Raw genomic sequence first — 24,051 nt, 5'->3', positions numbered from 1 at the left:
GATGGGATCTGTATAAAAAGCCAGATTTCAGAATGGTTTATGAGTACTTTGTGTCTATTGGGGAAGTTTTGATCTGCAGGGCTGGGTAAGATTAAATCTGGTTTTAGGTCTTTCCATTTTAATGCATCAGTTAGCAAAACTGAGAAAATCCATGCGTGTGCCTGCTGTGGCCTCCAAGCTTCATGGGTACACATTGCATCTTCATTCCAATCTGTGGAAGCAAGTCACACGCCATGGTCTCTGGCATGATGGAAATCCTGCTCTCATAAAGCTGGGAATTGCTCAGAGCAGTATTCCTGGTGCCACTAGCAGATTGGGCACACAAACAGAGGAGGAAAGGAGCCCATAGGCTAACAGAGACCATCTATGAGGATCCATCCCCAGGTCCCTTGGTCCTGAGCCCTGGATGTGGCCCCGTGCCTGGGAGGATGGGAGCACAGGGGCCGCTGGCTCATGCGGCCGCCAGCAGCAGTCCCTGTGTGGTACTCTGAGCCCGCCACCTCCCCCCACCTCTGGAGGCATTCAAAGGTGCATTGTATTGCCTTCACCTCCTCCACACACACAGAGCTCTGACTGTGTGGCTTCTTGAGGCTGGGGGGAAAAAAAGCAACAGACATATCAATGTAAATTTTAGCGTATTAAGCTTTTCTTCCTAAATTCTTCATCTTGAAGAAAATGAAAAGTAGGCATTCCCTGCATACTTGTGGTTACAAAGTCTGACAAATGTTAAGCTTTTTTGTTTTAACATATGACATGCATCATACTGCAGACTAAGAAAATAAAACACAAGGGAACTTATTAAGTCTGGTAACTTAAAATACTTTCTGCTGTATTTCTTCTGGAAGTGTTTGCTGTCTTTGTCCTAGAGGGCAGCTAGAACTAACTTCCCTTATAACCTGACCTTTTTTTTTTTCTGGTGGAAGAAATTTATTCTTGCAAGCTAAAATAAATACTAGAAAACATGAACTTGTCTGAGTAATTGAAAGCAGGATGGAAATTGTTAAGTTCAATGCTGAATTGATCTTTCAACAGAGGGCTTGGAGGAGCTGGTGAAACAAAAAGGCTTTATGGATGGTATATATACATTTGAATATTATCCAGCCACACCAGGGAAGTACGTTGTCACAATTACATGGGGTGGGCAAAACATCCCAAAAAGGTGAGTCAAAAGTAGCCTTTTGGGCATTTTTATGTCCTTCAGTGGGTTGTGTAGTTGGTGGGCTTTTAAAGCAACACTGACCTTTGAAGAAGCACTGGGGAGAAGTTAGTGGCAAATTGTTGTTGTAACTTTTTATTTTTAACAGCCTGGTTTTGGGCTGCAGCAGCTTGACAAAGCTCTGAAGGGTGATTTGTATCAGTCTTTCTAACACAAAATCATGAATAAAAAACCTAATAAAACATGGTGGATCATGCAGCTTGAACTTTGCTGTAAGATTTTGAAGGGCTCTATTATTTCAGTGTCCACAGCTATAGCAAGCAGAGCAAGTATTTGGCACTCAGGATTTGTGGTGGAAGATGGTGATGGGTTGGGTGACATCTCTGCTAGAAAGACACTGATGAGCATTCTGCCACCACATGATACCATCTATTAATTTGGAAAATTTAATGTAGAGCCTCATTAAAATGCCTGGGGAAAAACATAGATGCTGTGTGTGTCCCCGTTTCTAATACCATGCTTTGTTTTTCTCTGGTAGCCCCTTTGAAGTTCAGGTGGGTCATGAAGCAGGTCCTCAGAAAGTGCGAGCCTGGGGGCCTGGACTGCACGAAGGAGTTGTGGGCAAGTCGGCTGACTTTGTGGTTGAGTCCATTGGTACAGAAGTTGGCTCTCTTGGTATGTTACTTGACTTAGTTTCCCTGAAATATTTGTATCTTGCAAGGCTAGCAGTGAACTCATGAGAAACAACAGGTTTCCCAACAGTAAAAAACCGTGTCTGTAACACGTTGTGGTCTAAACACTAACATCTATCAGAGTATCAAAGGCATGTCCTAGAGACAGGAGTGTGTATGATGGAGAGTGTTAATCTGGGGTTTTGTGGGATGAGATCGAAAAGGGAATGATGGATGTATTATCTCCTGTATTGCTGAAGAGGGGTAACTGAGAGATCAGGCATGTTTAAGGCTAACAAAAAGCTATTTGTGGAAGTGGTGTTAAATTAGTGGCCGCCACCAAACCTAACTTGTTCCTTTTTCAGGCTTTGCAATAGAAGGCCCTTCTCAGGCTAAAATTGAGTGTGATGACAAGAACGATGGCTCATGTGATGTGAAGTATTGGCCCAAAGAGCCTGGTGAATATGCTGTGCACATCATGTGTGATGATGAGGACATAAAAGACAGCCCTTACATGGCCTTCATTCGACCAGCTTCAGGAGACTTCAACGCGGATAAGGTGAGGCACAGGAGTTCACCCATGGCACAGCATGTCTTGGATGTAACTACAGTAGGGATGTTTCTAAAGGATTCTGGTAGCAGACTCTTAAGCTGCCTCTGCTTAAAGCTCTGAATTTGCCAAGATATTATCCAGCCAGATATTCCCCAGCTTTTTCGAATAACACTGTTGTGGTTTTGATTTAATGTAATGAAAACTTGCTGAAGTAGTATCACATGCTTCATGGGGTTTGTGGAGGGGGCAGGTCTTCATACATAAATCACTTTGTTTTGTTTCTCTTTCTGAATTGCAAACTAATATTCTTGAGGTGCTCTTTTAGGTGAAGGCTTATGGCCCGGGCTTGGAGAGGACTGGCTGTATAGTGAACAATCCTGCTGAGTTCACAGTTGAAACCAAGGATGCTGGGAAAGCACCTCTGAAGATGTATGCACAGGTAAAAACCCAAAGGCAGCTGTGTGAAACTGCAGCACAAGAACTTTAATATTGTTTAGAAAAATGCCTTAAGTATTCCTACTCACTTACCCCTTAATTCTGGGCATTTGTAATTCAGTCAAAGCTCTGTGCTTTGATCTGTGTAATGTAGTCAGGCAACAGCTGAAGACAAAGTGACTGCTCTGAAGTATACGAAGTACATGGCTTTGCTTCCTTACTTGGAAGCAAAGCAAGGTGTAATTTCCTTGAGTTGTCATTTGGAAGCACTGAAGTGTCTCTGAGCCTGTGAATTTTGTGTGTTGTAGGATGGTGTATGAATGAGCAAGTGTTAGATGAAGAAGACTTGCAGGAGTGTAAATTGCACGGTTCTTCAGTATTTCTGAACTGCAGTTCTGGGAAAAAAAAAAAACAACCTGACACATTTTGGAGCAGTCTTGGGCAGTTTAAACTATGCAAACATTTTTGAAGTGCCTGAACCTTCTGCTTGTATTACTGCTTTTTAGGATGGAGAAGGAAACCCTATTGATATCCAGATAAAGAGCAAGCCTGATGGTGTGTTTGCCTGCTCCTATGTGCCAGTTAAACCAATCAAACATACAATTTCTGTTGTCTGGGGAGGAGCCAATGTGCCCAATAGCCCATTTAGGGTAAGTACAGAGATAATAGTTCTAGCCAAATAGGACATTGGTGCTCACAACTACTTGTTAGTACAACTAGATGGTAGAACCCTTCTGTAAACTTCAAGGACGTGTACCCTTCTGCTTTATTTTTTTAGAAACCTATCCACTTGTATAAATCTTTGTTTTCCCAAGCTCACGTGGTGGTATCCTATCAGCCCAGCTGCAGCCTGGGCGATTTGGGGCCATTCATTTGCATCTGTTATCCTATAGCTCCTCTCCAAGCAATGTTCTGACTTGGCTGTGATCTCAAGTGCGACAGAGATGTGTGATTCTGACCCTTGTGAATTTGTGTAGGTCCTTATAGGTCAAGGGAGTCACCCTCAGAAAGTCAAAGTGTTTGGACCTGGCGTGGAGAGAACTGGCCTGAAGGCAAGTGAGCCGACCCACTTCACTGTGGACTGCACAGATGCAGGAGAAGGTAAAAGCAGGCTGGGTTATTTTGTGGTATCAGATTCACAGGTCATGCAAGGAGGGGTTAGTGTACTGTTCCATGCTGGTTTTCCTTATTTAGTGGAAAAACCTTGGGAAGCAGAACATTGCAGTGAATTGTGATCTGATCTGTTAATTAGTTAACATGGTGACTCATCTAGAAGTAGGAATGGTCTGGCTGTTTGGCTGGCAGTGTCTGTGCTGTCCAGTAGCAAAACCTCCACTTGCTTTTCCTAGGTGATGTCAGTGTTGGAATTAAGTGTGATGCTCGTGTGGTCAGCAGTGAGGAAGAGGACATAGATTTCGACATCATCCACAATGCTAATGATACATTCACAGTGAAATACTCACCACCTGCTGCCGGGCGCTACACTATTAAAGTGCTTTTTGCAGGAGAGGTTTGTAATCTCCATTTTGCAGCCTGATGTTTCGAGAATCTGTTTATCTGCTCTTTGATCACCATGCATGTGCCAGTTCACAGTTGGCTCTTTCCACATCAGCTCACATGCACTTGGTTTGGTCACTGTTTCTATAGCAATGTAAAAAATGGAAACTTCTTTCATAATACTTGCATGTATGTAAGTGAGGGGAGCTGGTTGGGGACACTGAAGTTTGTGTAATGTGTTGGACTGGCATAGTGAATGTGGTCTCCATGGTGGGGCAAGGTTGCCTTCTAAAGGTAAAAAACCCAAGTGGCTTTTCAAGGAAGATATGGGGAAAATGTCTTAAAGAGCAGAGAGAGACAAACTTTCAGCTGTTAACTTTGCCCTGTATTTTGAGTTATACTACCCAATAAGGCAATATTTAAGTGAGGTGAAATTTTGTTCAAGATGCTGGAATTATAACAGAATTACCTTAAAACTATGACCTGTTTAATTTTGGCTAGGGAAGAGTGACCTGGTTATTTTTGGAGTTGTGTTTCTTTTGCAGGAAATTCCTGCCAGCCCATTCAGAGTTAAGGTGGACCCCTCACATGATGCCAGCAAAGTGAAAGCTGAAGGACCTGGGCTGAACAAAACTGGTGAGAGCTGGGTTCATGTAGTGTGACCAGTACTGGATCATGAAGAGCTGTTGCAGGATGGTCACAGCCTGGCTGGGCATTGCTGGGATGCAGCAGCAGGGTGGGGTGTCAGGCAGTTGCAAACAATGCCTTTCCCTTGATATTTTGCTTGGCTGGGCTGGGCTTTATTGGTACTGAATCCTTCTTGAGGAGAGTTTCTCTGTGTCAGCTGTGTGTAAATTAGAATTAACGTTTTTCTTCAGGTGTGGAAAATGGCAAACCAACACACTTCACAGTGTTCACCAAGGGAGCTGGAAAAGCACCACTGGATGTGCAGTTCAGCAGCTCAGTGCCAGGAGAGGCAGTGATGGATCTGGATATCATTGACAACTATGACTATTCCCACACTATTAGGTACACGCCCATACAGCAGGTATGTCTGACTCCTTAGCGGTACAGGAGTGAGCAGCTCCTGTTGCTGTAGTGCAGTGACCTTCCTCCCTAGTACCTGTGCACAGAGGAAAAAGCCAAAAAAACTTACCAGGGTATCGTGTTCCCCAGGATCTCTCATGCCTGCAGTACAGTGGGAGTTGGAAAGCACTAATGCAGTTTTTCTGGTGTAGTTATTGATAGCTTGCCACTGTTTGCTTTTCTATGGCAAGGAGAGATACTGACACAGAAGCACACAGCTCATATCATCATTCCATACCTTATCAGTTGAAGAAGAAAGGTGGCAAACCTTCCCAGACTCCAGCTCCATGGAGCTGACTGCTGTCCCAGCTGCCGCAGTCCTGCAGAGCTGAGGTTGTCAGCAGGCTGCTGGTGTCAAAGGAGCTGGAGTGCAAACCAGAGCAGGGACAAAAAGAGTTTGGGTGACGCTGCACTAGTTCCCAGTGGGCAAGTGGTGAAGTTGGTGCCCTTCTAGCAACACCATTAAAGAGCTGAAAGTGTGAGATCCTAATAGCTAGAAGTATTTTTCCTTACACTGTACTTGTATGTTTGTAAAAGGCCACTAAACACCAGAATGCACCAGTCTCGTATTTCTGAGGATGTAGGTGCTCTGGTGCTGAGATGAAAGTGCTTTGATACTCTTCTTCTCCTGAACAACCAAATGTACTACTAGGTCATCTGCCTTCCTTGAATGGAGCTATGTAAAAGTGAACTGATAAGGAAAACTGCAGTACTATTTAACTGATAATGCTGGTTCAGAGTTCTTGGAAGCACTGTAGAGCTAGTGTTTGTTTTTTGACAAAGCAGTTGCATGATCTCAGGATGTGGCTGGCGTGCCTGTTTGGAGAGGCTTTGGCTTGTTTAGTCAGGGCTGGTATGCAGAAGGGAGGATTCCTCTGTACTTCATGCATTCTTGAGCAGTACCAGATTTCTGTGCTTCACCTGAAAATCACTGGTGAAACAAGCCAGGATGCCCAAACCAGATTTTCCACTTGGGTCTTCCATCTGGAGAAGTACCATGGGTCATGGAAGCACTATGGAAGGGCTTACAGGAGATGCTTGCAAATAGCAGTGGCAGGAGAGCAGTGGTTAAGAGATGAAAATAGACTGCTCAGTTATTAGAGTAGCCTTGTTGTCCCTCCATGCTGTAAGCACATAGGTCTTTCCTGGACCCTGTCCTCCTCAGATTCCTAAGCAGTAGCTTATGAATGAGGCTGTGGACTCCTCAGAGCAGAGGGAGGATGGAGTAGGTAGTTAAATTCCTGAGGGGCAGCGTCAGTTGCAGAGCAGCCTTGGTTTAATGTTGTTTATTTGGTCTTATCTATCTCGTGGTGTTGCTACAGCTACCCGTGTAAGTGTTTTCTAAAAACAACCAAAAATAATCATGGAAGCTATTCACTAGCTTGCATGAAACATCCATGATTATTTCACTTGGGAGCAGGACCGGCCAAGAGTGAAAAGTAAGCAAACAGCGAATATAGCTAAAATATGGACTGCGGTAGGAGAGAATAAAAGGAACACACATCATGGGCTGGAGCTTGCTGTGGCTGTGCAGCATTCCAGCCAAAATACACAAGAGCATTAATCTTTCTGACTTGTAGAGCTTAAACCCCTGGTATTTCAGATGCTATAATAATATGGCCTCTTTGCAGTCTTAGCTTTGGCCTCCCGATGTGGTGGAAAGGGATACCTGGTCTGGAGTGGTGGGACATTCATTCAGCTGTCAGGTCTGAGCACCAGTGGGGGTGGAGCCAGCCTGAGCTGGAGGCTTTGCCAGGCAGCTTGAAAATAGTCCAGTTAAATGTTGGAAACAACTGTCTTTTTTGCTCTTCCTGTGTTCAATAAAATCTATTTAGTACTTTGAAGGTCTGCAGTGGTGTGAGCTTTAGTGTCCATAAACCAGTAAGTTTGGCTATGGCCAGATAAAATAGATTAGTTGATGTGGTTATGTTCTGCTTGGGTGTTGGTGTGTCTGTGTGAAGTGAGGAACTGAGCTAACATGTAAATTCTCCAACTAGGGTCCAATGAAGGTTTTGGTAACTTACGGCGGTGATCCTATCCCTAAAAGCCCTTTCACAGTGGGCGTTGCTGCTCCTCTAGACCTAAGCAAAGTTATAGTCAATGGACTCGAAAACAGTAAGTACCTGTGGGCTGGAAGCCTCTGAAGGGTCTCTGGAGTTTGGGTAATAGCCAACATGTCCTGCTGGAACAGGAGCAGGCAAAACAATCTCCTTTTTAATTTGCTGCAGCTGGGGATCAACTTTATAACTTGACTACACTTATTTAGGTGGTCCTCCTGAAGGCTGAATTTCAATTTAGATTTTTTTTTCTTTTTTGCTAAGATTACATAGTAATGTGGAGAAAATATGTGTTTGGGGTTTGGTAGTTTGTGGTGAACAGAGCTGGATGCTTCACCAGACTGAGCACTCAGTGATGAAATCTGTTTCCCTGAGGGCTAGATGGCTGTTCAAATGTATCAAACTCCTACAATGCACAGTGTCATTCATACAGTCTTTTTGTTTTGCTAAAGTGGAAGAACTTAAGCCTGTGAAATATTGTTGCTTTGCTGAAATGAGCCTCTGATACTGTCAGACCACACCTTACAGGCTTGTTTTCCCCTCTAGCTTTGTAATGTCAATTAACCAAAGCATTTGGTTTTGTTGGGTTTTTTTTTTTTTGTTGTTTGGCTTGGGAGGGTTTTTTGCCTGCAGAGGAATGCAGACTGGGTAGGGCTCTGCCAGTACCTGCTCCCTCAGTGATATGTGCATGGGAGATTCCTTGGACCATTGTCTGATGTTAAGTAATGTAATATGGGTTTTGTCTTTTTCAGGAGTGGAAGTAGGGAAGGATCAGGAATTTGTAATTGATACCAAAGGAGCTGGTGGGCAAGGTAAACTGGAGGTTAATATTTCTAGTCCTATGAGGAAAGCTGTGCCATGTCTGGTGGAACCAGTTCTGGGTAAGGAGTGCAGCACTGCAAAATACATCCCACGGGAAGAAGGACTTTATGTGGTGGATGTGAGTTATGATGGCAACCCAATCCCAGGGAGCCCCTACACTGTGGAGGCCACATTACCTCCAGACCCTTCCAAGGTAAGTGAACAGTATAGGGCTGTAACAGCAACTGGTACCTGAAAACTGAATTGTGGGCTATTGCATGAGACTTGGCTTGGTCTTGGCCAAAACATACCCAGTAACATCCTTACTCAGAGTACTCAGTGATTCTTTCTGCAGCCTCTATGGCTTGTAGAATTCATTCCTGTAACACTGTATTTGAAAAAAATGTTGAATTAATAAAAAAGATGGCAAATATCCTGCATAATGTAGCAAATTTAGGTGTCTCTCCTAATTTAATAGAAGTCTGATAAGCATCTCTGTATTAAGATGCTATTTTTCTAAGGAGATGTATTTCAAGAAAAACATGTGTACAGCCATCAAATATTTTAACATTTCCACCTTTTATTTCCCATGGCTGTATAAAAACAGCTATGGTGAGATTATAAATATCCTTGCCTAGAAACCTCTTTTGAGAAGTACCAGCTTTACAGTAAAAATGTAGGGCTGAGTGGCAAAGGAGACGGTGCCTTCTGTGTATTTTTAAGAGCCTGTTAATCAAGTCCCACATACAAGCAAATCTAAGTAGGAAGTCTTCTGGCAAAAACATGGAAAAGGCCATGTAGCTCAACTTCTTATTCTCTTTTAGGTAAAAGCTCATGGTCCAGGTCTTCGAGGGGGCCTTGTTGGAAAACCAGCCCAATTTACAATAGATACCAAAGGAGCAGGAACTGGAGGTTTGGGTTTGACAGTGGAAGGCCCGTGTGAAGCTAAAATTGAATGTTCGGACAATGGCGATGGAACCTGCTCTGTCTCCTACCTGCCTACAAAGCCTGGAGAGTATTTTGTAAACATCCTCTTTGAAGAAGTTCACATTCCTGGTTCGCCCTTTAAGGCAGATATAGAAATGCCATTTGATGTCTCTAAAGTCATTGCCACAGGCCCAGGTCTGGAGCGTGGTAAAGTAGGCGAGGCAGGGCTGCTGAATGTCGACTGCACGGAAGCGGGTCCCGGGGACCTGCGGGTGGACATGGTGTCAGATACTGGTTCCAAAGCTGAGGTCCGGATCGATGATAACAAAGACGGGACCTATGTCATTACCTACGTGCCCCTCTCAGCTGGCATGTACACAATCAAGATGAGATATGGAGGAGAGCAAGTGCCTAAGTTCCCAGCTCGGGTCAAAGTGGAGCCAGCTGTGGACACAAGCAGAGTTAAAGTGTTTGGGCCAGGAGTCGAAGGAAAAGGTGAGACTAACTGTTGTTATCAGAATTTGTAGGACTTGCTGTCCTTTCTGTGAATTCTGAGTGTTGAAAGTTGTAAAATGTTTCCATGGTGATCCTTGGGCAGACAAGAGTCTCATGTTCCCAAACAAGCTGTTTATCATGCTGTTTCACTAAATGTTTTGTTGTTGGAATATATTGCACTTCTTGAAGTGACTCTTCAAAACATTTCCTGTAGATGTCTTCCGAGAAGCTACAACTGAGTTCACTGTGGATGCTCGACCTCTAACGAAGGCTGGTGGTGACCACATCAGGACACAGATCACGAGCCCATCTGGCTCCCCCACAGACTGTCTCATCCAAGACAACGCGGATGGAACATATTCAGTGGAGTACACGCCATTTGAAAAGGGTAACCTCGGGGCTTGTTTTCTTTCACTTGAAAGGGGAAAACCAAGAGCAAGCAGCTCTTCTGCCACTTTCATTTGGCAAACCCCTGAGGTCTGCCAGTAACTTGTTGGCATCTTTGCAAGAGGTCTGCCAGCAGAGGAGCTAATTCTGCAGGAAGTAGCTGTTTTTTAACTTTAAGAACTGGCTTTTATGGTAACTTGTCTTTAGAAGAACAGTTTGTAGATGGAATCTCAGTTACACGATACTAGTGAAGTCTTGTGAAATACAAGAAGAAACTCTTATCCATATACTGACATTGAAGTCTGTAGCATCTTGAGTTATGTTAAGTCATGAGCACTTCTAGGGAATTCAGGAGATGTTTGGCTCTTTTTAACAGGTCCACACACAGTGAGCGTGACATATGATGGTGTGCCTGTGCCAAATAGTCCCTTCAGAGTGAATGTCACAGAGGGCTGCCATCCATCACGTGTGAAGGCACAAGGACCTGGACTTACAGAAGCTTTCACAAATCAGCCCAATGCCTTTTCAGTTGTCACCAGGTGATGGGGCCTCTTCGATCTTGAAGGAATATCTGAGGGAGGGAGGAGCATAGTGGTGTGTGCAATGCAGGATGCTAAACTCAGTACAAATATTTATAAAAAGGCCAAGCCATGTCCAGCTGATGACTGTGTGCTACCTCATCATCTACTGTGCTCTGCCAACATTCAACATGAGGGATTGATAGTTACTGAGGAGAAAATTCTAGGAAAATTTGAGTGAGGCACTACTGAAAAGCTTTGCATGGCAGCACATGCTGAAGGCTGAACATTGGAAGCCAGGATACCACATTTCCAAAAAGGATGAAAATGCAGCCAGAGCATGTGAAGGCTACAAAGCTGCTTTAGAAGCAGGGGATTCTAACAATGTATGTTTGTCTTGCAGAGGGGCAGGAATTGGTGGCCTTGGAATAACTGTTGAAGGACCTTCAGAATCTAAAATTAGCTGTAAAGATAACAAAGATGGGAGCTGCAGTGCCGAGTATATTCCTTATGTTCCAGGAGATTACGATGTTAACATCACGTATGGGGGAGAGCATATTCCTGGTAAGAGCTCTTGCTTGGTTGCTTTCAGAAGGGGATGAAGTCCAACTATGGACTCAGAGTTCTCATTTGGCTGCATCTCTCTTGTGCTGTGGGATGTTGATGTGATTTTGGCTTTCTGCTTTTCCTCAGAATTCAGGCAGAAAAGGCAGTGACATTTGCTCAAATGGGTACAAATGAGTGGAACAGGAAAAGGGACACTAACCCTTGACAAATAACTGGTATTATATACAAGTGGTGTGTAATACTTTAGGTTATGAAAATAGCCCTTTGGTCTGTGGATGCATTAAAGATCCTGTTCTGCAGTAAGAGGGGATGTTTCCTGTTGTTCCCATTCTCTTTGCTGACATACTGAACACAGTAAGATATAAGGAAATGTATTGCCTCCGTGATGCTTCATTTGCACTTCTGACTTCTTTCATGTTTGTTTCTTTTCCTGAGGTGTGAGAAGTAGATAGGTCACAGATGGTTGACACCAATTCTGTGAAACTGTGGAAGCACCATCATTACACTTCTGGCTTTTGCAGAAGCAGAGGGATAGTGTGGAGGCTGTGGGGCTGTAATTCCTGCCTGCAACAGAGGGCTAGTAATAAAAAAGCCTAAGGAAAGGCAGAGAAAAAAATCTTTTGTTCTCTGTAACTGTTAACCTTGTGGTGTTTAACACTTACAATGTCAACTTCCAGGCAGTCCTTTCAAGGTTCCTGTGAAGGATGTTGTGGATCCCAGCAAGGTGAAGATAGCAGGACCAGGTCTGGGTACAGCTGTTCGAGCCAAAATCCCCCAGTCCTTCACTGTAGACACCAGCAAGGCAGGAATAGCACCTCTTGAAGTGGTGGTGACAGGACCCAGAGGTAAGAACCAAAGTATTTCATCTGGCTGTGGCCATATCTGTGTTTGCGCAGGTAACATGGTCCTGGCCCTGCTTGCAAAGGTGGCAGTGCCACTTGAATGAGCATTTCCCTCTGCTCCTGTTCATCTGTCGTGTGCCCCTTGGCAGCTGACCCAGTCATGCTGTGACAGAGAGCTGTGTCCTAGGTAGTTGGTCCCCAGAGAACAGCAAGGCCCTTCGAGTGTTAGCATTAATGGTGTTTGCATTAACCTAGAAAGCTGTGTCTCAGTGACACAGAATCTTGCCAGAGAGCAGCTTTTGGCTGCAAGTCTCACCTTGCTGGGAGGTGAGAGCTGCCCCCCCCACTGGAGAGTCAGTCTTGCTGTGCAGGTGCCCTGCAGGTAACACTTCTTTAATTCTAGCGGATGAGACGGATTCCCAGGGATGGCGCTCCCCATTGAAAGCAATTTCGGATTTCTTTAAAGGTGCTCCAAAGGGTGACACTGAGACAGGTTTGAACTCTCACTAACTACTGGCAGTTTTGGTTCTTGGAAATCCGGTTGGCAGCAGCAAGAATCATCTGCAGGAGGGAGTGGGAACCAACGGTGTTGCTTTTAGGCTGTGCATGGCAGCTATATACATTTCTTTTGTGCTTGCTTTACTACTAATCCTTTCTGTGTTTTAAAGCCAACTGGTAATTGTAGACTGCTTTGTGTGTTGATCTGAACTGATATGTCACATAATCTGTTGTAGATTTAGCTTAATGCAAATTGAAATAATTGATCCTGCTTTCTTAGGTCTTTGGCAGCTTGCAGGGTGTTCTTGCCTAGGCAGCAAGCCTGCCTTTCTAAACACCTGATTGTGAAAGACTCAGCTGGTGAATGCTATACACCAACTGGCTTTAGAGCTCAATTCTGTGCAGTGAATCCTAGTAATACGAAATAATCTTGCAAATGACAGTTCAGACAGTTATAAGCATTACTCTTTTTCTGTCTTGAAAGATCTTCAATACACCTTTAGCAATTGCTCTTGACCTAGACTGTACCAAAAGGCAGATCTTTCTCCAGTATTTTCATGCTAGCTTTTGTTTACAGCAAGAAGATGGGAGCCCAGAGAGCAGTGGATAAAAAAAAATCTATCTCAAGTCAATGGCTTTGAATATAAAATAAGGGAAGCTGGTTATTGATCCATGCCTGTTGCTTTCATTAAAAAAAAAAATTGAAATTTGTTATGAGCAGTCCATCTTGCAGCTTTGTGCAGAAAATGACTGTGTTTTAATAGCATAAATGAGAAAAAAATGTATTGCTTTTTTAGGAGTTGTGGGACCTGTTAATGTGGTAGACAATGGAGATGGCACCCACACGGTGGTGTACACCCCTATGCAGGAGGGACCCTACATGATCACTGTCAAATATGCTGATGAAGAGATTCCTCGAAGGTAAGGTGATAAGAGAAACTTCGGAGAACTGAAGATGTAACAATCTAATGGTGTTCTCCCAGCACATAAGCACCATTTATGGACTGGTCCTTTTTATTTAACCAGTGCAGCTCCTTGCATTTGGGGTTCATTGGTGTTTTGAGCCCACTGCACCTGCAGCAGGCAGTGTAAGAGGGCTGTATAGCGTGTACTGCAGCAACTATCAGCCACTGACTTGGGAGGAGGGAAAATAATGGGTTGCTCTTTAAGTCCCTTCAAGGTGAAGGTGCTTCCTACGTACGATGCCAGTAAAGTGACAGCGAGTGGTCCAGGGCTCAGTTCCTATGGCATTCTAGCCAGCCTGCCTGTGGAGTTCGCTGTGGATGCTAAGGATGCTGGGCAGGGACTTCTGGCTGTACAGATCACGGTAAGTAAACAAAAGCAAGCAGGACAAGAAACATGTTTTCTAGGTGTGCATGAGTCTCTCCTTTCAGAAATGTCCACAGCTTTATCCTAATATACCCAGTGTCCTGGAGACTGGGCTGCTGACTGGACACTGAGGTCTGGTACAGGAAAGTCTTGCACTTGGCATTTGTGAAGCTCTTGACAGTGCTTTTGTGAAACTTCTGTCTTAAAGTCATCAGATGTGATCTGTTTGGGTCTTGCCTAACCTTGCACTCTGCAAATGCCCAAAATGAGATAAGTAATTTTTCCTAAGATTATGAAAATACTGACACTTGAAATGGAAGCAGTCTTCCAGCAGTGTTCAGCAAGGCCATGAGATAACCACTCTGAGCATCATGTTATGATAAATTACCACACACATCTCCCTCAAGGTTGCCAGAAGTCATAAGCTGCTTAAGGAGATACTGCAGGAATGTTTTGATTTATCTTTGTTACTACTCTTTCAGAAGTTTCTGGTGCATGGACTCTGTGGCCTCAGCAAAAAGGTGTCTGATTAGTGGACTGTAAAGCACATAGCTGAGCTCTGGCATGCCTAGGTCATGGTATGCCTGGTTGTACTTGCCCTTCTGCATTCTTGCTCTTGTCCTGTCTCAATGCCTGCTCAGGTGCACCAAAGTAGTTACCATTAATTCTGGTGTGCAAGTGTGCTCTTAAAAGGTTCCAAAATGCTTATCAGGTCTCCTAGCCTGGCTGGGGCTTTGAAGATCATGTTCCACAAGACCTCTCTGGTAGAAGTGCATTAGGTGATCCTTCTGACAGGCATTTGTTTGCTTCTTATTCTGAGCTGTTGAATGTCAGATGTTTCACAAGCCTTCCTGAAAGAAGTAATCTCGTGCTGTACCTAAAATCTCAAGTCCTTTGTAGCTTATACTGTACCCCAGGTAGCATTAAGTCAAAATACAAAATTGAGTCAACATGTGATTCCCTATAAGAAGGCTTGGAAGACTTTCTAAAATGCTTTGTGCTTTGCAGCTGATGAGAAATGGTAGTTGAAGGGGCTGCATAGACCTGCTTTTAACTGTAGACTTCGCAGTGTGCCAGCAGCTGGATGCCTCATGAAGGAGGGCTGACAGCAGACTCCAGTAATGCTTCCCCCTACCCTCAGACCTTTCAGGGAGCAGCTTCCCAAAGCTACCCAGTCCTTACTCAGGACAGAGCTGCACATTGTGACTGCCCATTTGTGCCTCTGGGAAGTGTTCTTCATTTCCAACAGCAGTGAAGTCTGTGAAGACAGTGAAGCCTGAACTTCTTACAATTAATATAAAGTTAATTAAAATGGCTTGCTGGTCTTATGAACATTCTCATATCAACCAAAGAGTAGTTTATAATAGTACTCATTGTTTTATAGTGGGCTGATGTCTTTCTGCTCCTAATACTCTGGTTTTGTTACGAAGCCATTGAGCAAAATATCTTTAAACTTCAAAAAGCTGCAGTTCTGTATCTGTTTGAGACCACCTAAGTGTGGTTGTAAACAGATTTGATGCCCACCTAAGGAAATTCAAAACCTTCATAGTGCTTAAATCTTCTGGTTTGCATTCCTCAGGATCAAGAGGGCAAACCCAAGAGAGTGGACATTCATGACAACAAGGATGGCACTTACACAGTCACCTATGTCCCTGACAAAACAGGCCGCTATACGATTGGCGTTAAGTATGGTGGAGATGATATCCCGGCCTCTCCCTACAGGATCCGGGCATCTCCAGCTGGGGATGCCAGCAAGTGTTTGGCCACAGGTGAGTGTTCAACTCCTCCCTTTGCTGTTGCTTGTTCTGGGTGTAAAGCTGCCTTCTGTGCATGGGAAGTAGATGTGATGGGTGTAGAAGACATGCTTGAGACTTGTGTAGTCTGGCTGCTCTTACAGAAGGGGTGTTCCTAAAGATAAGGAAGTGTCCACCCTGTGGGTGAGCAGGGATCTCCTGCAGCCTCTAGCAAAATCTGTCAGACTGCCTGGGCTGTTATAAAAAGCCAGATGCAACTGTTTGATGCTTATTTTGGCATCAACAAATCTAGCTGAGAACTTAAGTGAGGTTGATTTAAAAATAATAATGTGTGTGTATCTGCTGCATCTTGTTCCTTGCACAGTGAGCATTCCAAGAAGCTTTTCATTGCAAGCTACAACAGAATTGATTCTGAGGATGTAAATAGCTGGTCATGTGCAAAGCTTATTCAGGCTAGGTGTTAATGGAGGTTTCTGCTGCTTTTCTGTGTGGTCAAGATTGGCCTGGATCTGAATAGGATTTTGGGAAGGAGAGAGCCTAAAGATAAGATATTACTATGACTCAAAAAATTGTTGCCTTGGCGTAGGGCTCTCCAGATTTTTTGCTGTAGGAGCACACAGGTTTTAAGGACAGGTGTTCATCACGTGGCTTTGGGCTGGTCACTGTGGCATGCTCCCACCTCCCAGGAGGCTGTGGCTGGGAGCAGAAGTGACAGGAGCTAGTTACAAGAATACCACTGAACATTAAGTCCCTTGATTGTAGAATAAATAAATAAAGTAGGCAAGGCCAAATTGAACAGGGTAACTTGATCTGGTGTTGTAGACCTGGGAGAGTGTGTGGGCATTGTGCTGGACCTGGGCATTGTGCAGTTAGAGTGCAGCTGATGCCTGTCCATGAGCTGGCTGCTATCAAGTTGTTTTAAACAGAAATACATTCCTGACACAATGGAAGAAAAAAAGAGATATCATCAAAAAAAGAAGAGATATCATCAAAATTTCTTTAAAAGATGCCTTAATGGGTAAATCTGATACTCTTTGAAGTAACTCAAGTCACTAACTATTGAAAGTAACTGAGATGGAGATTACTGCCAGATGCCAGCTAAAATTTCCCATTTCCAAGAAGTGCTTCTGATTCAGTGCTGTAAAGCTGAAATGCAATCACCGTAGGAGTAAGTGCTGGAATATTGCCAATGTATTAAACCAGCAGGTTCTCTGCCAGTTGAAAATGAGCCACTTAACTGGTAACAAGTGAGGGTCAGAAGCAGGAGTATTCAATAGGTACTACTGCAAATAAGACATAATAGTTCTCATTTAAACACAGTGTTCTTCAAGCTAGATCTGATTGCTACAATTTTGGCATTGTTGCATGATGTTCTTTTTTTGGGATGTGTGGCAGAACAGTGGAAAATTGTATGTGGGTAATGGTGGAGAAAGTGTGTCCTTTTATAGCTGCTTACACAGGGAGGTTTATGTTAAAGCAGTGCAGCCCAGTTGCTGGCAGAAGAAAGTGCCTTTGGCTCTGCATAAAGAAGTAGGATGACAAGAGTATGGGTTAAGGCATTGCTTTCTTCAAACTTAGCTTTTTTCTTCTTTTCCTATCCAGCCTCTCTGATTGCAGAGGAGGAAGAGAGCTGGTAGCCAGCTCTAGCATACGACTGTGCTGACCAGTTTTACAAATGTCTCTTGTTGTACATCTGCTCCCAAAACCACATTTGTGGCTCCCAGGGACCAGTGTCTTGGTGCCATGCTCCCCAGGCACCTCACAGGCAGTCTGCCTGGGAAAACTGTCCTGTGAATGCTTCCTGTAACTAAAATTGCCTTGTAGGTCCTGGAATTGCACCCACTGTGAAGACTGGTGAGGAGGTTGGTTTTGTGGTGGACGCCAAATCAGCAGGGAAGGGAAAAGTGACGTGTACCGTCCTCACGCCAGATGGGACAGAAGCTGAAGCAGATGTTGTTGAAAATGAGGATGGGACTTATGATATCTTCTACACCGCTGCCAAACCAGGAACCTATGTGATTTATGTCCGCTTTGGTGGGGTGGACATTCCCAACAGTCCTTTCACTGTCATGGTAAGCCAGTTCCACTCCAGAAGTACCTCCCACTCAGATCCCTGCTGCTGTCTTTTATTTAGCAATAGGTTAACTCTGTGTGTAAATGTTCAGATATTTATTAGGCTAGCAGGAGCTAATGAATCCTTGTTCCTTGCAGAGCTTATTTTGAGCAGGCAATATGCTTAAGTGAAGTGGGATAGAAACCATCAGAGGATGAAGACTTGGTTTTTCGAAGAAATTTATTTTTCATTTCCTGGCCGTGTAGTTCTTTTCCTAAATGATGTAAGGGTGGTTGTAGTCAGGTTCTAGAGCTAATTATGTTGGCCATTGTCAGATACAGTGCTCTGCGTCCTCTGTCTCTCACTTTTTATTAAGATGATCCCAAAATAAGGAATGGTCTGCTGACAGATCCCAGGGAAAGCAGACTGTTAGCTCACACTTAAAAATTATTTGTAAGTGCTAGTTAAACTGCTATAGCCAAATTTTCCCTCCTTCTAATTATCTTCCTTCCTATGTGCAGTATTCCACATTTAGCAAACAAGACCCCAGTCCCCTGAGAAGCAGACTAGGTGCCTCTCATGGCTCACAAAAGCCCTTCTTGTGAAGAACATCTCTCTGTGTTGGCAAAACAGTTCTCAGTCTTGTAATCTCAGCCCAAGCAGCCTCTGGTGCATCTCTGTCCCTGAAATCAAGGACTGTACTTGCACTGAGTCCAGATGGAGCTTGCGGGCAAGTCCCTGGGGTGCACAACTCTGGCTCTTCCTACCTGTCATCCTGGCAGATTGCTACGGGTGTCTGAGGATTTCCTTGAGAGAAATTACTCCCTTGGTCACTGCTCAAGGTTCACCACAGGAAATGCCTCTTGAGGTCAGGGAGCCCAATCCTGGCCAGCCAAAATTCCCACTTCCTTGCTGACTGATACATTATGTGTTTGACTTGGGTGTCTCAGCTGGGGACAGAGAACACTCAAACAGCAGCATTTCTGTTTTGCGTTCGTTTTCTCAGTGGAGTCCATCCATGCAGAAGTTTCCAGTGGGTTATTTCATTAGGGTGGTTTGCAGTGGTGTAAATGGGCAGGAGGGGCTGAGATGGCTGAGTCAGGGGGAGCTGCCTGCGTGGGTGTCAGTGCCAGCCACTTGTGTGGAGTTGATGGGGGAGATGGGAATTTGCAAGTCATGCTCTTGGCACACCTGGTGAGAAGAGCAGCTGCTCCACAGGAAAACACATTTGGTGTCTTGACGACACAGTCCCAGCTGTGAATCAGAAGAAAGGCTTTGCTGCTGTGGCTGGACGTGGGCTGGGTCATTCACCCAAGTGCAAGAACTGGAGCAGCCTTCCCACAGCAGCCAGCTCCCCTGCCTCCCAGCTGGCATGTCGTGCTGCACAGCACTCAGGGACTCTCATCTTAGGTTTAAACCTTTCCCTTCCTTCACTGCATCAGTCCCATAAGAAAGCAACTCTGGTATTTAATTCCAGCAGTGTTCAGGCACAGCTTTCCACTTCCCTCCGAAGCATGCAACAATGGCATGTACTGGCTTTGTCCCTTTGCTGTGCCACTGGTACTTCCTCCAGTGCCTGTGGATAAGGGCAGTTTCCCGCATTCCCTGACTGGATCCGGGTCTTTGCTATGGCAAGAGGACTGGGAGGGCTACACAGTGGTGGGAGGAAGGTGTTGAACTGGAAGGAGCAGTGTTCTGAGCTATGGAAGGTAGGAATGCCTTCATGCCAGAATAACATCTAATAACAACTAACCTGCCTCTACCCCTGCCTAGGCTGTAGATGCAGATGATGTCGCCGCACAGTCACAGGAGCCAGTGGGCGCTTCTTCCCCCGGATTCCACCCTTGGGTACAATTTTTACATTTTTCAGCTCCCCATCTGTGTTCCATTTCAGATGACAGCCTGCTTCTTGGGATTGCTTGATCGCTCTGGTCATTGTGTTCATTCTTTCTGTTTCATCAATTGTTCTTGGGATCCAGACCTTGTTTTTTCTTTGCTGCTTGAAGGGAGTCTCCAAATAAACTCATGTAAACATGAAGAGGATCATTGCACCCACAGCTTCCACTTCTGAAATGTCTGCTGTTGGCAAAAGCACCCTGAGTGCACTGCTTTGTTTTCCCAGTAAAATCACAGTGTCTTGAGTTCAGAGTCGCATTGTGAAACTTGTTTCTTTTGTCCATGTTGTGTTGCAATCATTCTGCCCCGTTTAAAAATCACTTTCTCTTCCAGGCCTTAAGCAACTAAATCCTTTCAGATGGAGCCACTTTGGGTCTTGTGTGCACTACATTGTCTTCCATCCCTTTGTGTTCCATTTTTATCTCTTCCTTTTTTCCAGCATGTCTTCCATCGCGCCGTGTTTGATTTGCTCTGCTCTGCGGTGTGGTGTTGTAAAGGAGAGCTTGGCCGGACACTGCTCTGGTGGAGCCCAGTCCTTGGCTGGCTGCAATAATCACTGCACACTCTCTTCTGCTTGTGCTTGCAGTGGAGTTGCTCAGTGCTCTTTGGCTCTACTAGCCCTTTTGAAGTGACACGTCTTTTTGCTTGCTTTAGGTTACAGAAGAAGCTTACGTCCCTGTTGGAGACATGAACGGCATGGGATTCAGGCCCTTTGATATGGTTATCCCATTTGCTGTAAGGAAAGGAGAAATAACAGGTACCTGGAGTGCCCCTCAGGGAGATTCATGCTTTTTGTTAGTGTGTTTATCCATTTGCAGTAACAGACTGGGTGGTCTAGACCACAGTGTGTGTGGGAGGTTTGTATCCTGCCAGCAATATAGCTGTTTAATTTCACATTGAGTGGCACCCGCTGAGGATGAGTAGGACATGCCCCTTCAATGGTTTGAGTTAAGTGAGGGGATTCTTGGTGTGTTGCTGTGGCCTTAGTGCTAGGCTGTGAGCTATAGGGCCTATTGATGCTTTTTCCCTTCTGGAGCAGCTACATGCATCCCTGGTAAGCTCTATTATTTCTTTTCTGCAGATGCTATAAAGCAGTTAATTCTGCATTCCTGTTACACATACCTTCTCCAAAGCAGGTGATCCCTCTTCTACAGGTCTGGCAGCTGAGAGCATTGCTCCAGTAGCACCCTGGTTGCACTAAGCTCCTACACACAAGGCCTGTGTCCCCTCTGCCCTCTAGCTCAGCAATCCCAACCCAAGCCCTGGCCTGTCCCAGCTTGAAGGAACAGTCAAACTTAGCTTTTCAAAAGTGCAGCAGAAGAGGGAGCACCTTGCTACAAGGTAGATCAGTGCTTTTTATGCAGTTTGCTGTGAAAAGCTCTGTGGCTGCAGCAAACAGCCCTGCCTGTAGAGTTTGTAAGGTCACAGGACTGTTTGCCAGATGTCTACCACTGCCTTGTATTCATGTAGCTTAAGTAGAAAACATGTCTGGTTAGTGTTCCCATTAGTCTCCTATTTGTGCCTGTGGGTAAGGAATTTAACAATTTAAAATGCTTGTTTAAAATGGCTCAACAATTCTCTGTGGGTGGGAGAGGGGAAGCAGGCAGCTTCTCCTTCTGTAACTCCCATGGTGGCCTTTTGTAGGTGAAGTACACATGCCCTCTGGAAAGATGGATACACCAGATATCGTGGATAATAAAGATGGCACAGTAACAGTGAAATATGCTCCTACTGAGGTTGGGCTGCATGAAATGCACATAAAATACATGGGAAATCACATCCCAGGTAAGTCTGACAAAGCAGGCAACGCAAATCTGGGTGCGGAGTCCTGTTGATGCATCTGCTCCCTGGTGAGATTCTTTAGCTAAGTCATACATGCTGTGGAAAGATCTGCCCAGGATATTTTACCATTCAGCAGCTCTTTCTCTGCAAACAGTCCAGAGAGAACTAAAGCAAAGGAGTAAGCGCCAGTACATATGAGCTTCCATTGTGGTTTAATAGTACCAGCCAGGCTTAAAATGGATTTTGGTTTTGGGGAAACTAGCTTTTGTGGCATTTTGTTATGAAGAAGAAACATACAATTTTCTAACTACTAGTTTTTCAGGTTGAAATTTACTGCCATGGTGCTCAACAAAACTACTGGTTACAGTGTGTGTTTATCCTTAAAAACTGTGTTGGCAAAAAATCTCAAAACTGTTGGGAGAACTGATTGGTTGAAATACTATAGTTACTCTTTCCATCTGATTGCAGTAAAATAAAACACACATGCATATTATGCTGTAACCTTTCTTTCTTCCGGGCTGCTTCTTAACAAACAGAAACCACTGCATTTCATTCCATTTCTCTCTTGTCCTTGCTTCACCAGCTCCCCAGTGGAAGCACTGCCTCGCCTGGCTGCCCTGTGGTTCTCCAGCCATGCTGGCTTTGGGGGAGTGGGCAGAAAGGGGCAGACCTGTAGAGGGATGTGTAGATATGAGACAAAATACCTTCAGCACTGCCTGAGAGGGATTGCTGGTTCTGTTTGTACAGAAGCACAGCATAACTTAGGCTGAAGTGGGGAGCTCAGTGATGTGATGTGTGGTGCTGCTTCAGTCTCTTCAGCACTTTATGGATATAGCGCCGCCATAGGTGCTGACCTGTCTCTCTAAGACCATTACGCTGTGCTGGGATAGAAAGATGATGTGCCACAATGTTTCTTTCTGAAAGGTTGTCAGGAATCAAACCTTTTACTGTCTCAACTGCAAAATCTATCTTTGGACTGAGGAGCTATCTGTGCCTTTTTTTGAATCCACTATTGGTTGTTACTGACTGTACTTTTTGTTCTTGTGCACCAGCTTAGCTAATCTGAGGCTGGCAAATACATTTTTGGATGCCCTTCAAATTTGCTAGTTCGGGTTCATTGAGTCAGACAATGTGCTGTGCTAGTTCCTAATTCTGGGCTACCAAAATTCAGAATCAGTGCCTGAACTGAAAGCCTGCTTCTGAGTCATGTTCTGATTTAATGTGCTAAAAATAAACTTGCAGTGAACAAAATGCTTTACAACGTCATTTAAGCTTATCTCTGGTAACTAGAGTAACACTTACTCTTCCATGACTGAATGTAGCACAAATTGTGGAAGAGTGTCTTTTGAGGATGGAAACAGAGGCTTATTTGGTTTTTAAGTGCGTTACAGTCACAGTAAGGTTTTTCAGATACCACGTAATAAGAAGGGCATTCAGGAACATGGATATCAGTTCTTGTAGTCCAGACCACTCGTCCTTACAAGTGCTTCTTTTTGGGTTTCCCCTTTAGAGAGCCCTCTGCAGTTCTATGTCAATTACCCCAACAGTGGCAGTGTGTCTGCTTATGGGCCTGGCCTCATTTATGGGATTGCAAATAAACCAGCAACTTTCACCATTGTCACAGAAGATGCAGGAGAGGGTAAGTCAGTCCTTTAAACCCATCCTACCCTAAACAAGGAACTTCTTGGTAGTGTAATGCACTTTGGCTTTGATTTACAGTCATCTGTCCATCTATAAATCTGTGTGATGTGACACAAACGACTTACGCAATATCAGTGAAAACTGGTTTATTACTCCTTCCTGAGAGCAGTAGATGTACCCTGTGGTACTGGGTGCAAATAATTTGTTCAATTAAAAATAAACTGAAAGCGGCTTAAATCTAGGGGCATGATGTAGCAGCTTAAATCTAGGGGATGATGTCTGGGTGTGGAATCACTGTTCAGTAAATCTAAAGACTGAACAGAGCTGTGGCCTTAGTGGGTTTGTCTGAGCTGGTTTTGCTGCTGTCCTTTGAAAACACACATTTAAGTTCCATTTTCAGTACCAGGTACTGGATATTTCTCTTTGGACCTGGTGTTCACAAAGATTTACAGAAGTGCCACTCTGCTTTTTTCCTAGGTGGGCTGGACTTGGCTATTGAAGGACCTTCAAAAGCAGAGATCAGTTGCATTGATAACAAAGATGGGACATGCACAGTCACGTACCTGCCTACTCTACCTGGGAACTACAGCATCCTGGTAAAATACAATGACAAACACATTCCAGGCAGTCCATTCACAGCCAAGATCACAGGTATGAAGTTTAAACTTCTGGAAGCACTTCATATTAAACATTAACCTCTGATACCATGGGGAACCTGGTTTGTGGCAGGAATTTAAAGTCCTCTGACTTGTTCTGCACTTAACCTTGTAATGTTTTGTGACTCATTTCTCTTTATGTATTCAGATGATAACAGAAGACGGTCTCAGGTTAAGCTTGGTTCTGCTGCTGACTTCATGTTGGATATCAATGAGACTGATCTCAGTCTCCTGACAGCCAGCATTAAAGCCCCGTCTGGTCGTGATGAGCCTTGTCTTCTGAAGAGGCTGCCCAATAACCACATTGGTAAGATCTGACAGATTACTGTGATAGTCTTTACTCCAGTTTGCTTTGCTTTGTAAAATGACTGACTTCTGTGCTCCTTCCCAGAAGAGTGTTGTTGAATCAAGTGGTTGATAGTATTTGCTACAGTTGTCCAAAGACAGAAA

At 44.4% G+C, this 24,051-nt stretch overlaps 1 protein-coding gene across 3 annotated transcripts in view; it reads left to right on the top strand.

Moving 5' to 3' along the window:
• FLNB (filamin B) overlaps positions 1–24,051 on the top strand; it is an 89,827-nt gene that overhangs the window by 53,448 nt on the left and 12,328 nt on the right. For 2 of the 3 annotated variants that reach the window (XM_041459983.1, XM_041459966.1), the window contains exons 13-38: positions 1,033–1,159; positions 1,695–1,831; positions 2,193–2,386; positions 2,706–2,819; positions 3,322–3,465; positions 3,793–3,916; positions 4,165–4,325; positions 4,858–4,948; positions 5,191–5,360; positions 7,396–7,513; positions 8,208–8,470; positions 9,081–9,678; positions 9,893–10,066; positions 10,442–10,604; positions 10,987–11,147; positions 11,828–11,995; positions 13,288–13,411; positions 13,661–13,817; positions 15,399–15,588; positions 17,398–17,645; positions 19,400–19,474; positions 20,177–20,279; positions 21,167–21,307; positions 22,815–22,943; positions 23,423–23,596; positions 23,750–23,908. In XM_041459983.1, the coding sequence (XP_041315917.1) occupies positions 1,033–1,159; positions 1,695–1,831; positions 2,193–2,386; positions 2,706–2,819; positions 3,322–3,465; positions 3,793–3,916; positions 4,165–4,325; positions 4,858–4,948; positions 5,191–5,360; positions 7,396–7,513; positions 8,208–8,470; positions 9,081–9,678; positions 9,893–10,066; positions 10,442–10,604; positions 10,987–11,147; positions 11,828–11,995; positions 13,288–13,411; positions 13,661–13,817; positions 15,399–15,588; positions 17,398–17,645; positions 19,400–19,474; positions 20,177–20,279; positions 21,167–21,307; positions 22,815–22,943; positions 23,423–23,596; positions 23,750–23,908 (4,407 nt within the window). The remainder of the gene's footprint in view (positions 1–1,032; positions 1,160–1,694; positions 1,832–2,192; positions 2,387–2,705; positions 2,820–3,321; positions 3,466–3,792; positions 3,917–4,164; positions 4,326–4,857; positions 4,949–5,190; positions 5,361–7,395; positions 7,514–8,207; positions 8,471–9,080; positions 9,679–9,892; positions 10,067–10,441; positions 10,605–10,986; positions 11,148–11,827; positions 11,996–13,287; positions 13,412–13,660; positions 13,818–15,398; positions 15,589–17,397; positions 17,646–19,399; positions 19,475–20,176; positions 20,280–21,166; positions 21,308–22,814; positions 22,944–23,422; positions 23,597–23,749; positions 23,909–24,051) is intronic. The other variant, XM_041459973.1, reaches the window with a different exon arrangement.

This window comes from Pyrgilauda ruficollis, unplaced genomic scaffold, assembly GCF_017590135.1.
Source record: "Pyrgilauda ruficollis isolate IOZ18807 unplaced genomic scaffold, ASM1759013v1 scaffold10, whole genome shotgun sequence".
NCBI classification, from domain to species: domain Eukaryota; kingdom Metazoa; phylum Chordata; class Aves; order Passeriformes; family Passeridae; genus Pyrgilauda; species Pyrgilauda ruficollis.
The sequence above is the reverse complement of the archived record's forward strand: the minus strand, read 5'-3'. Positions and strand labels throughout refer to the sequence as shown.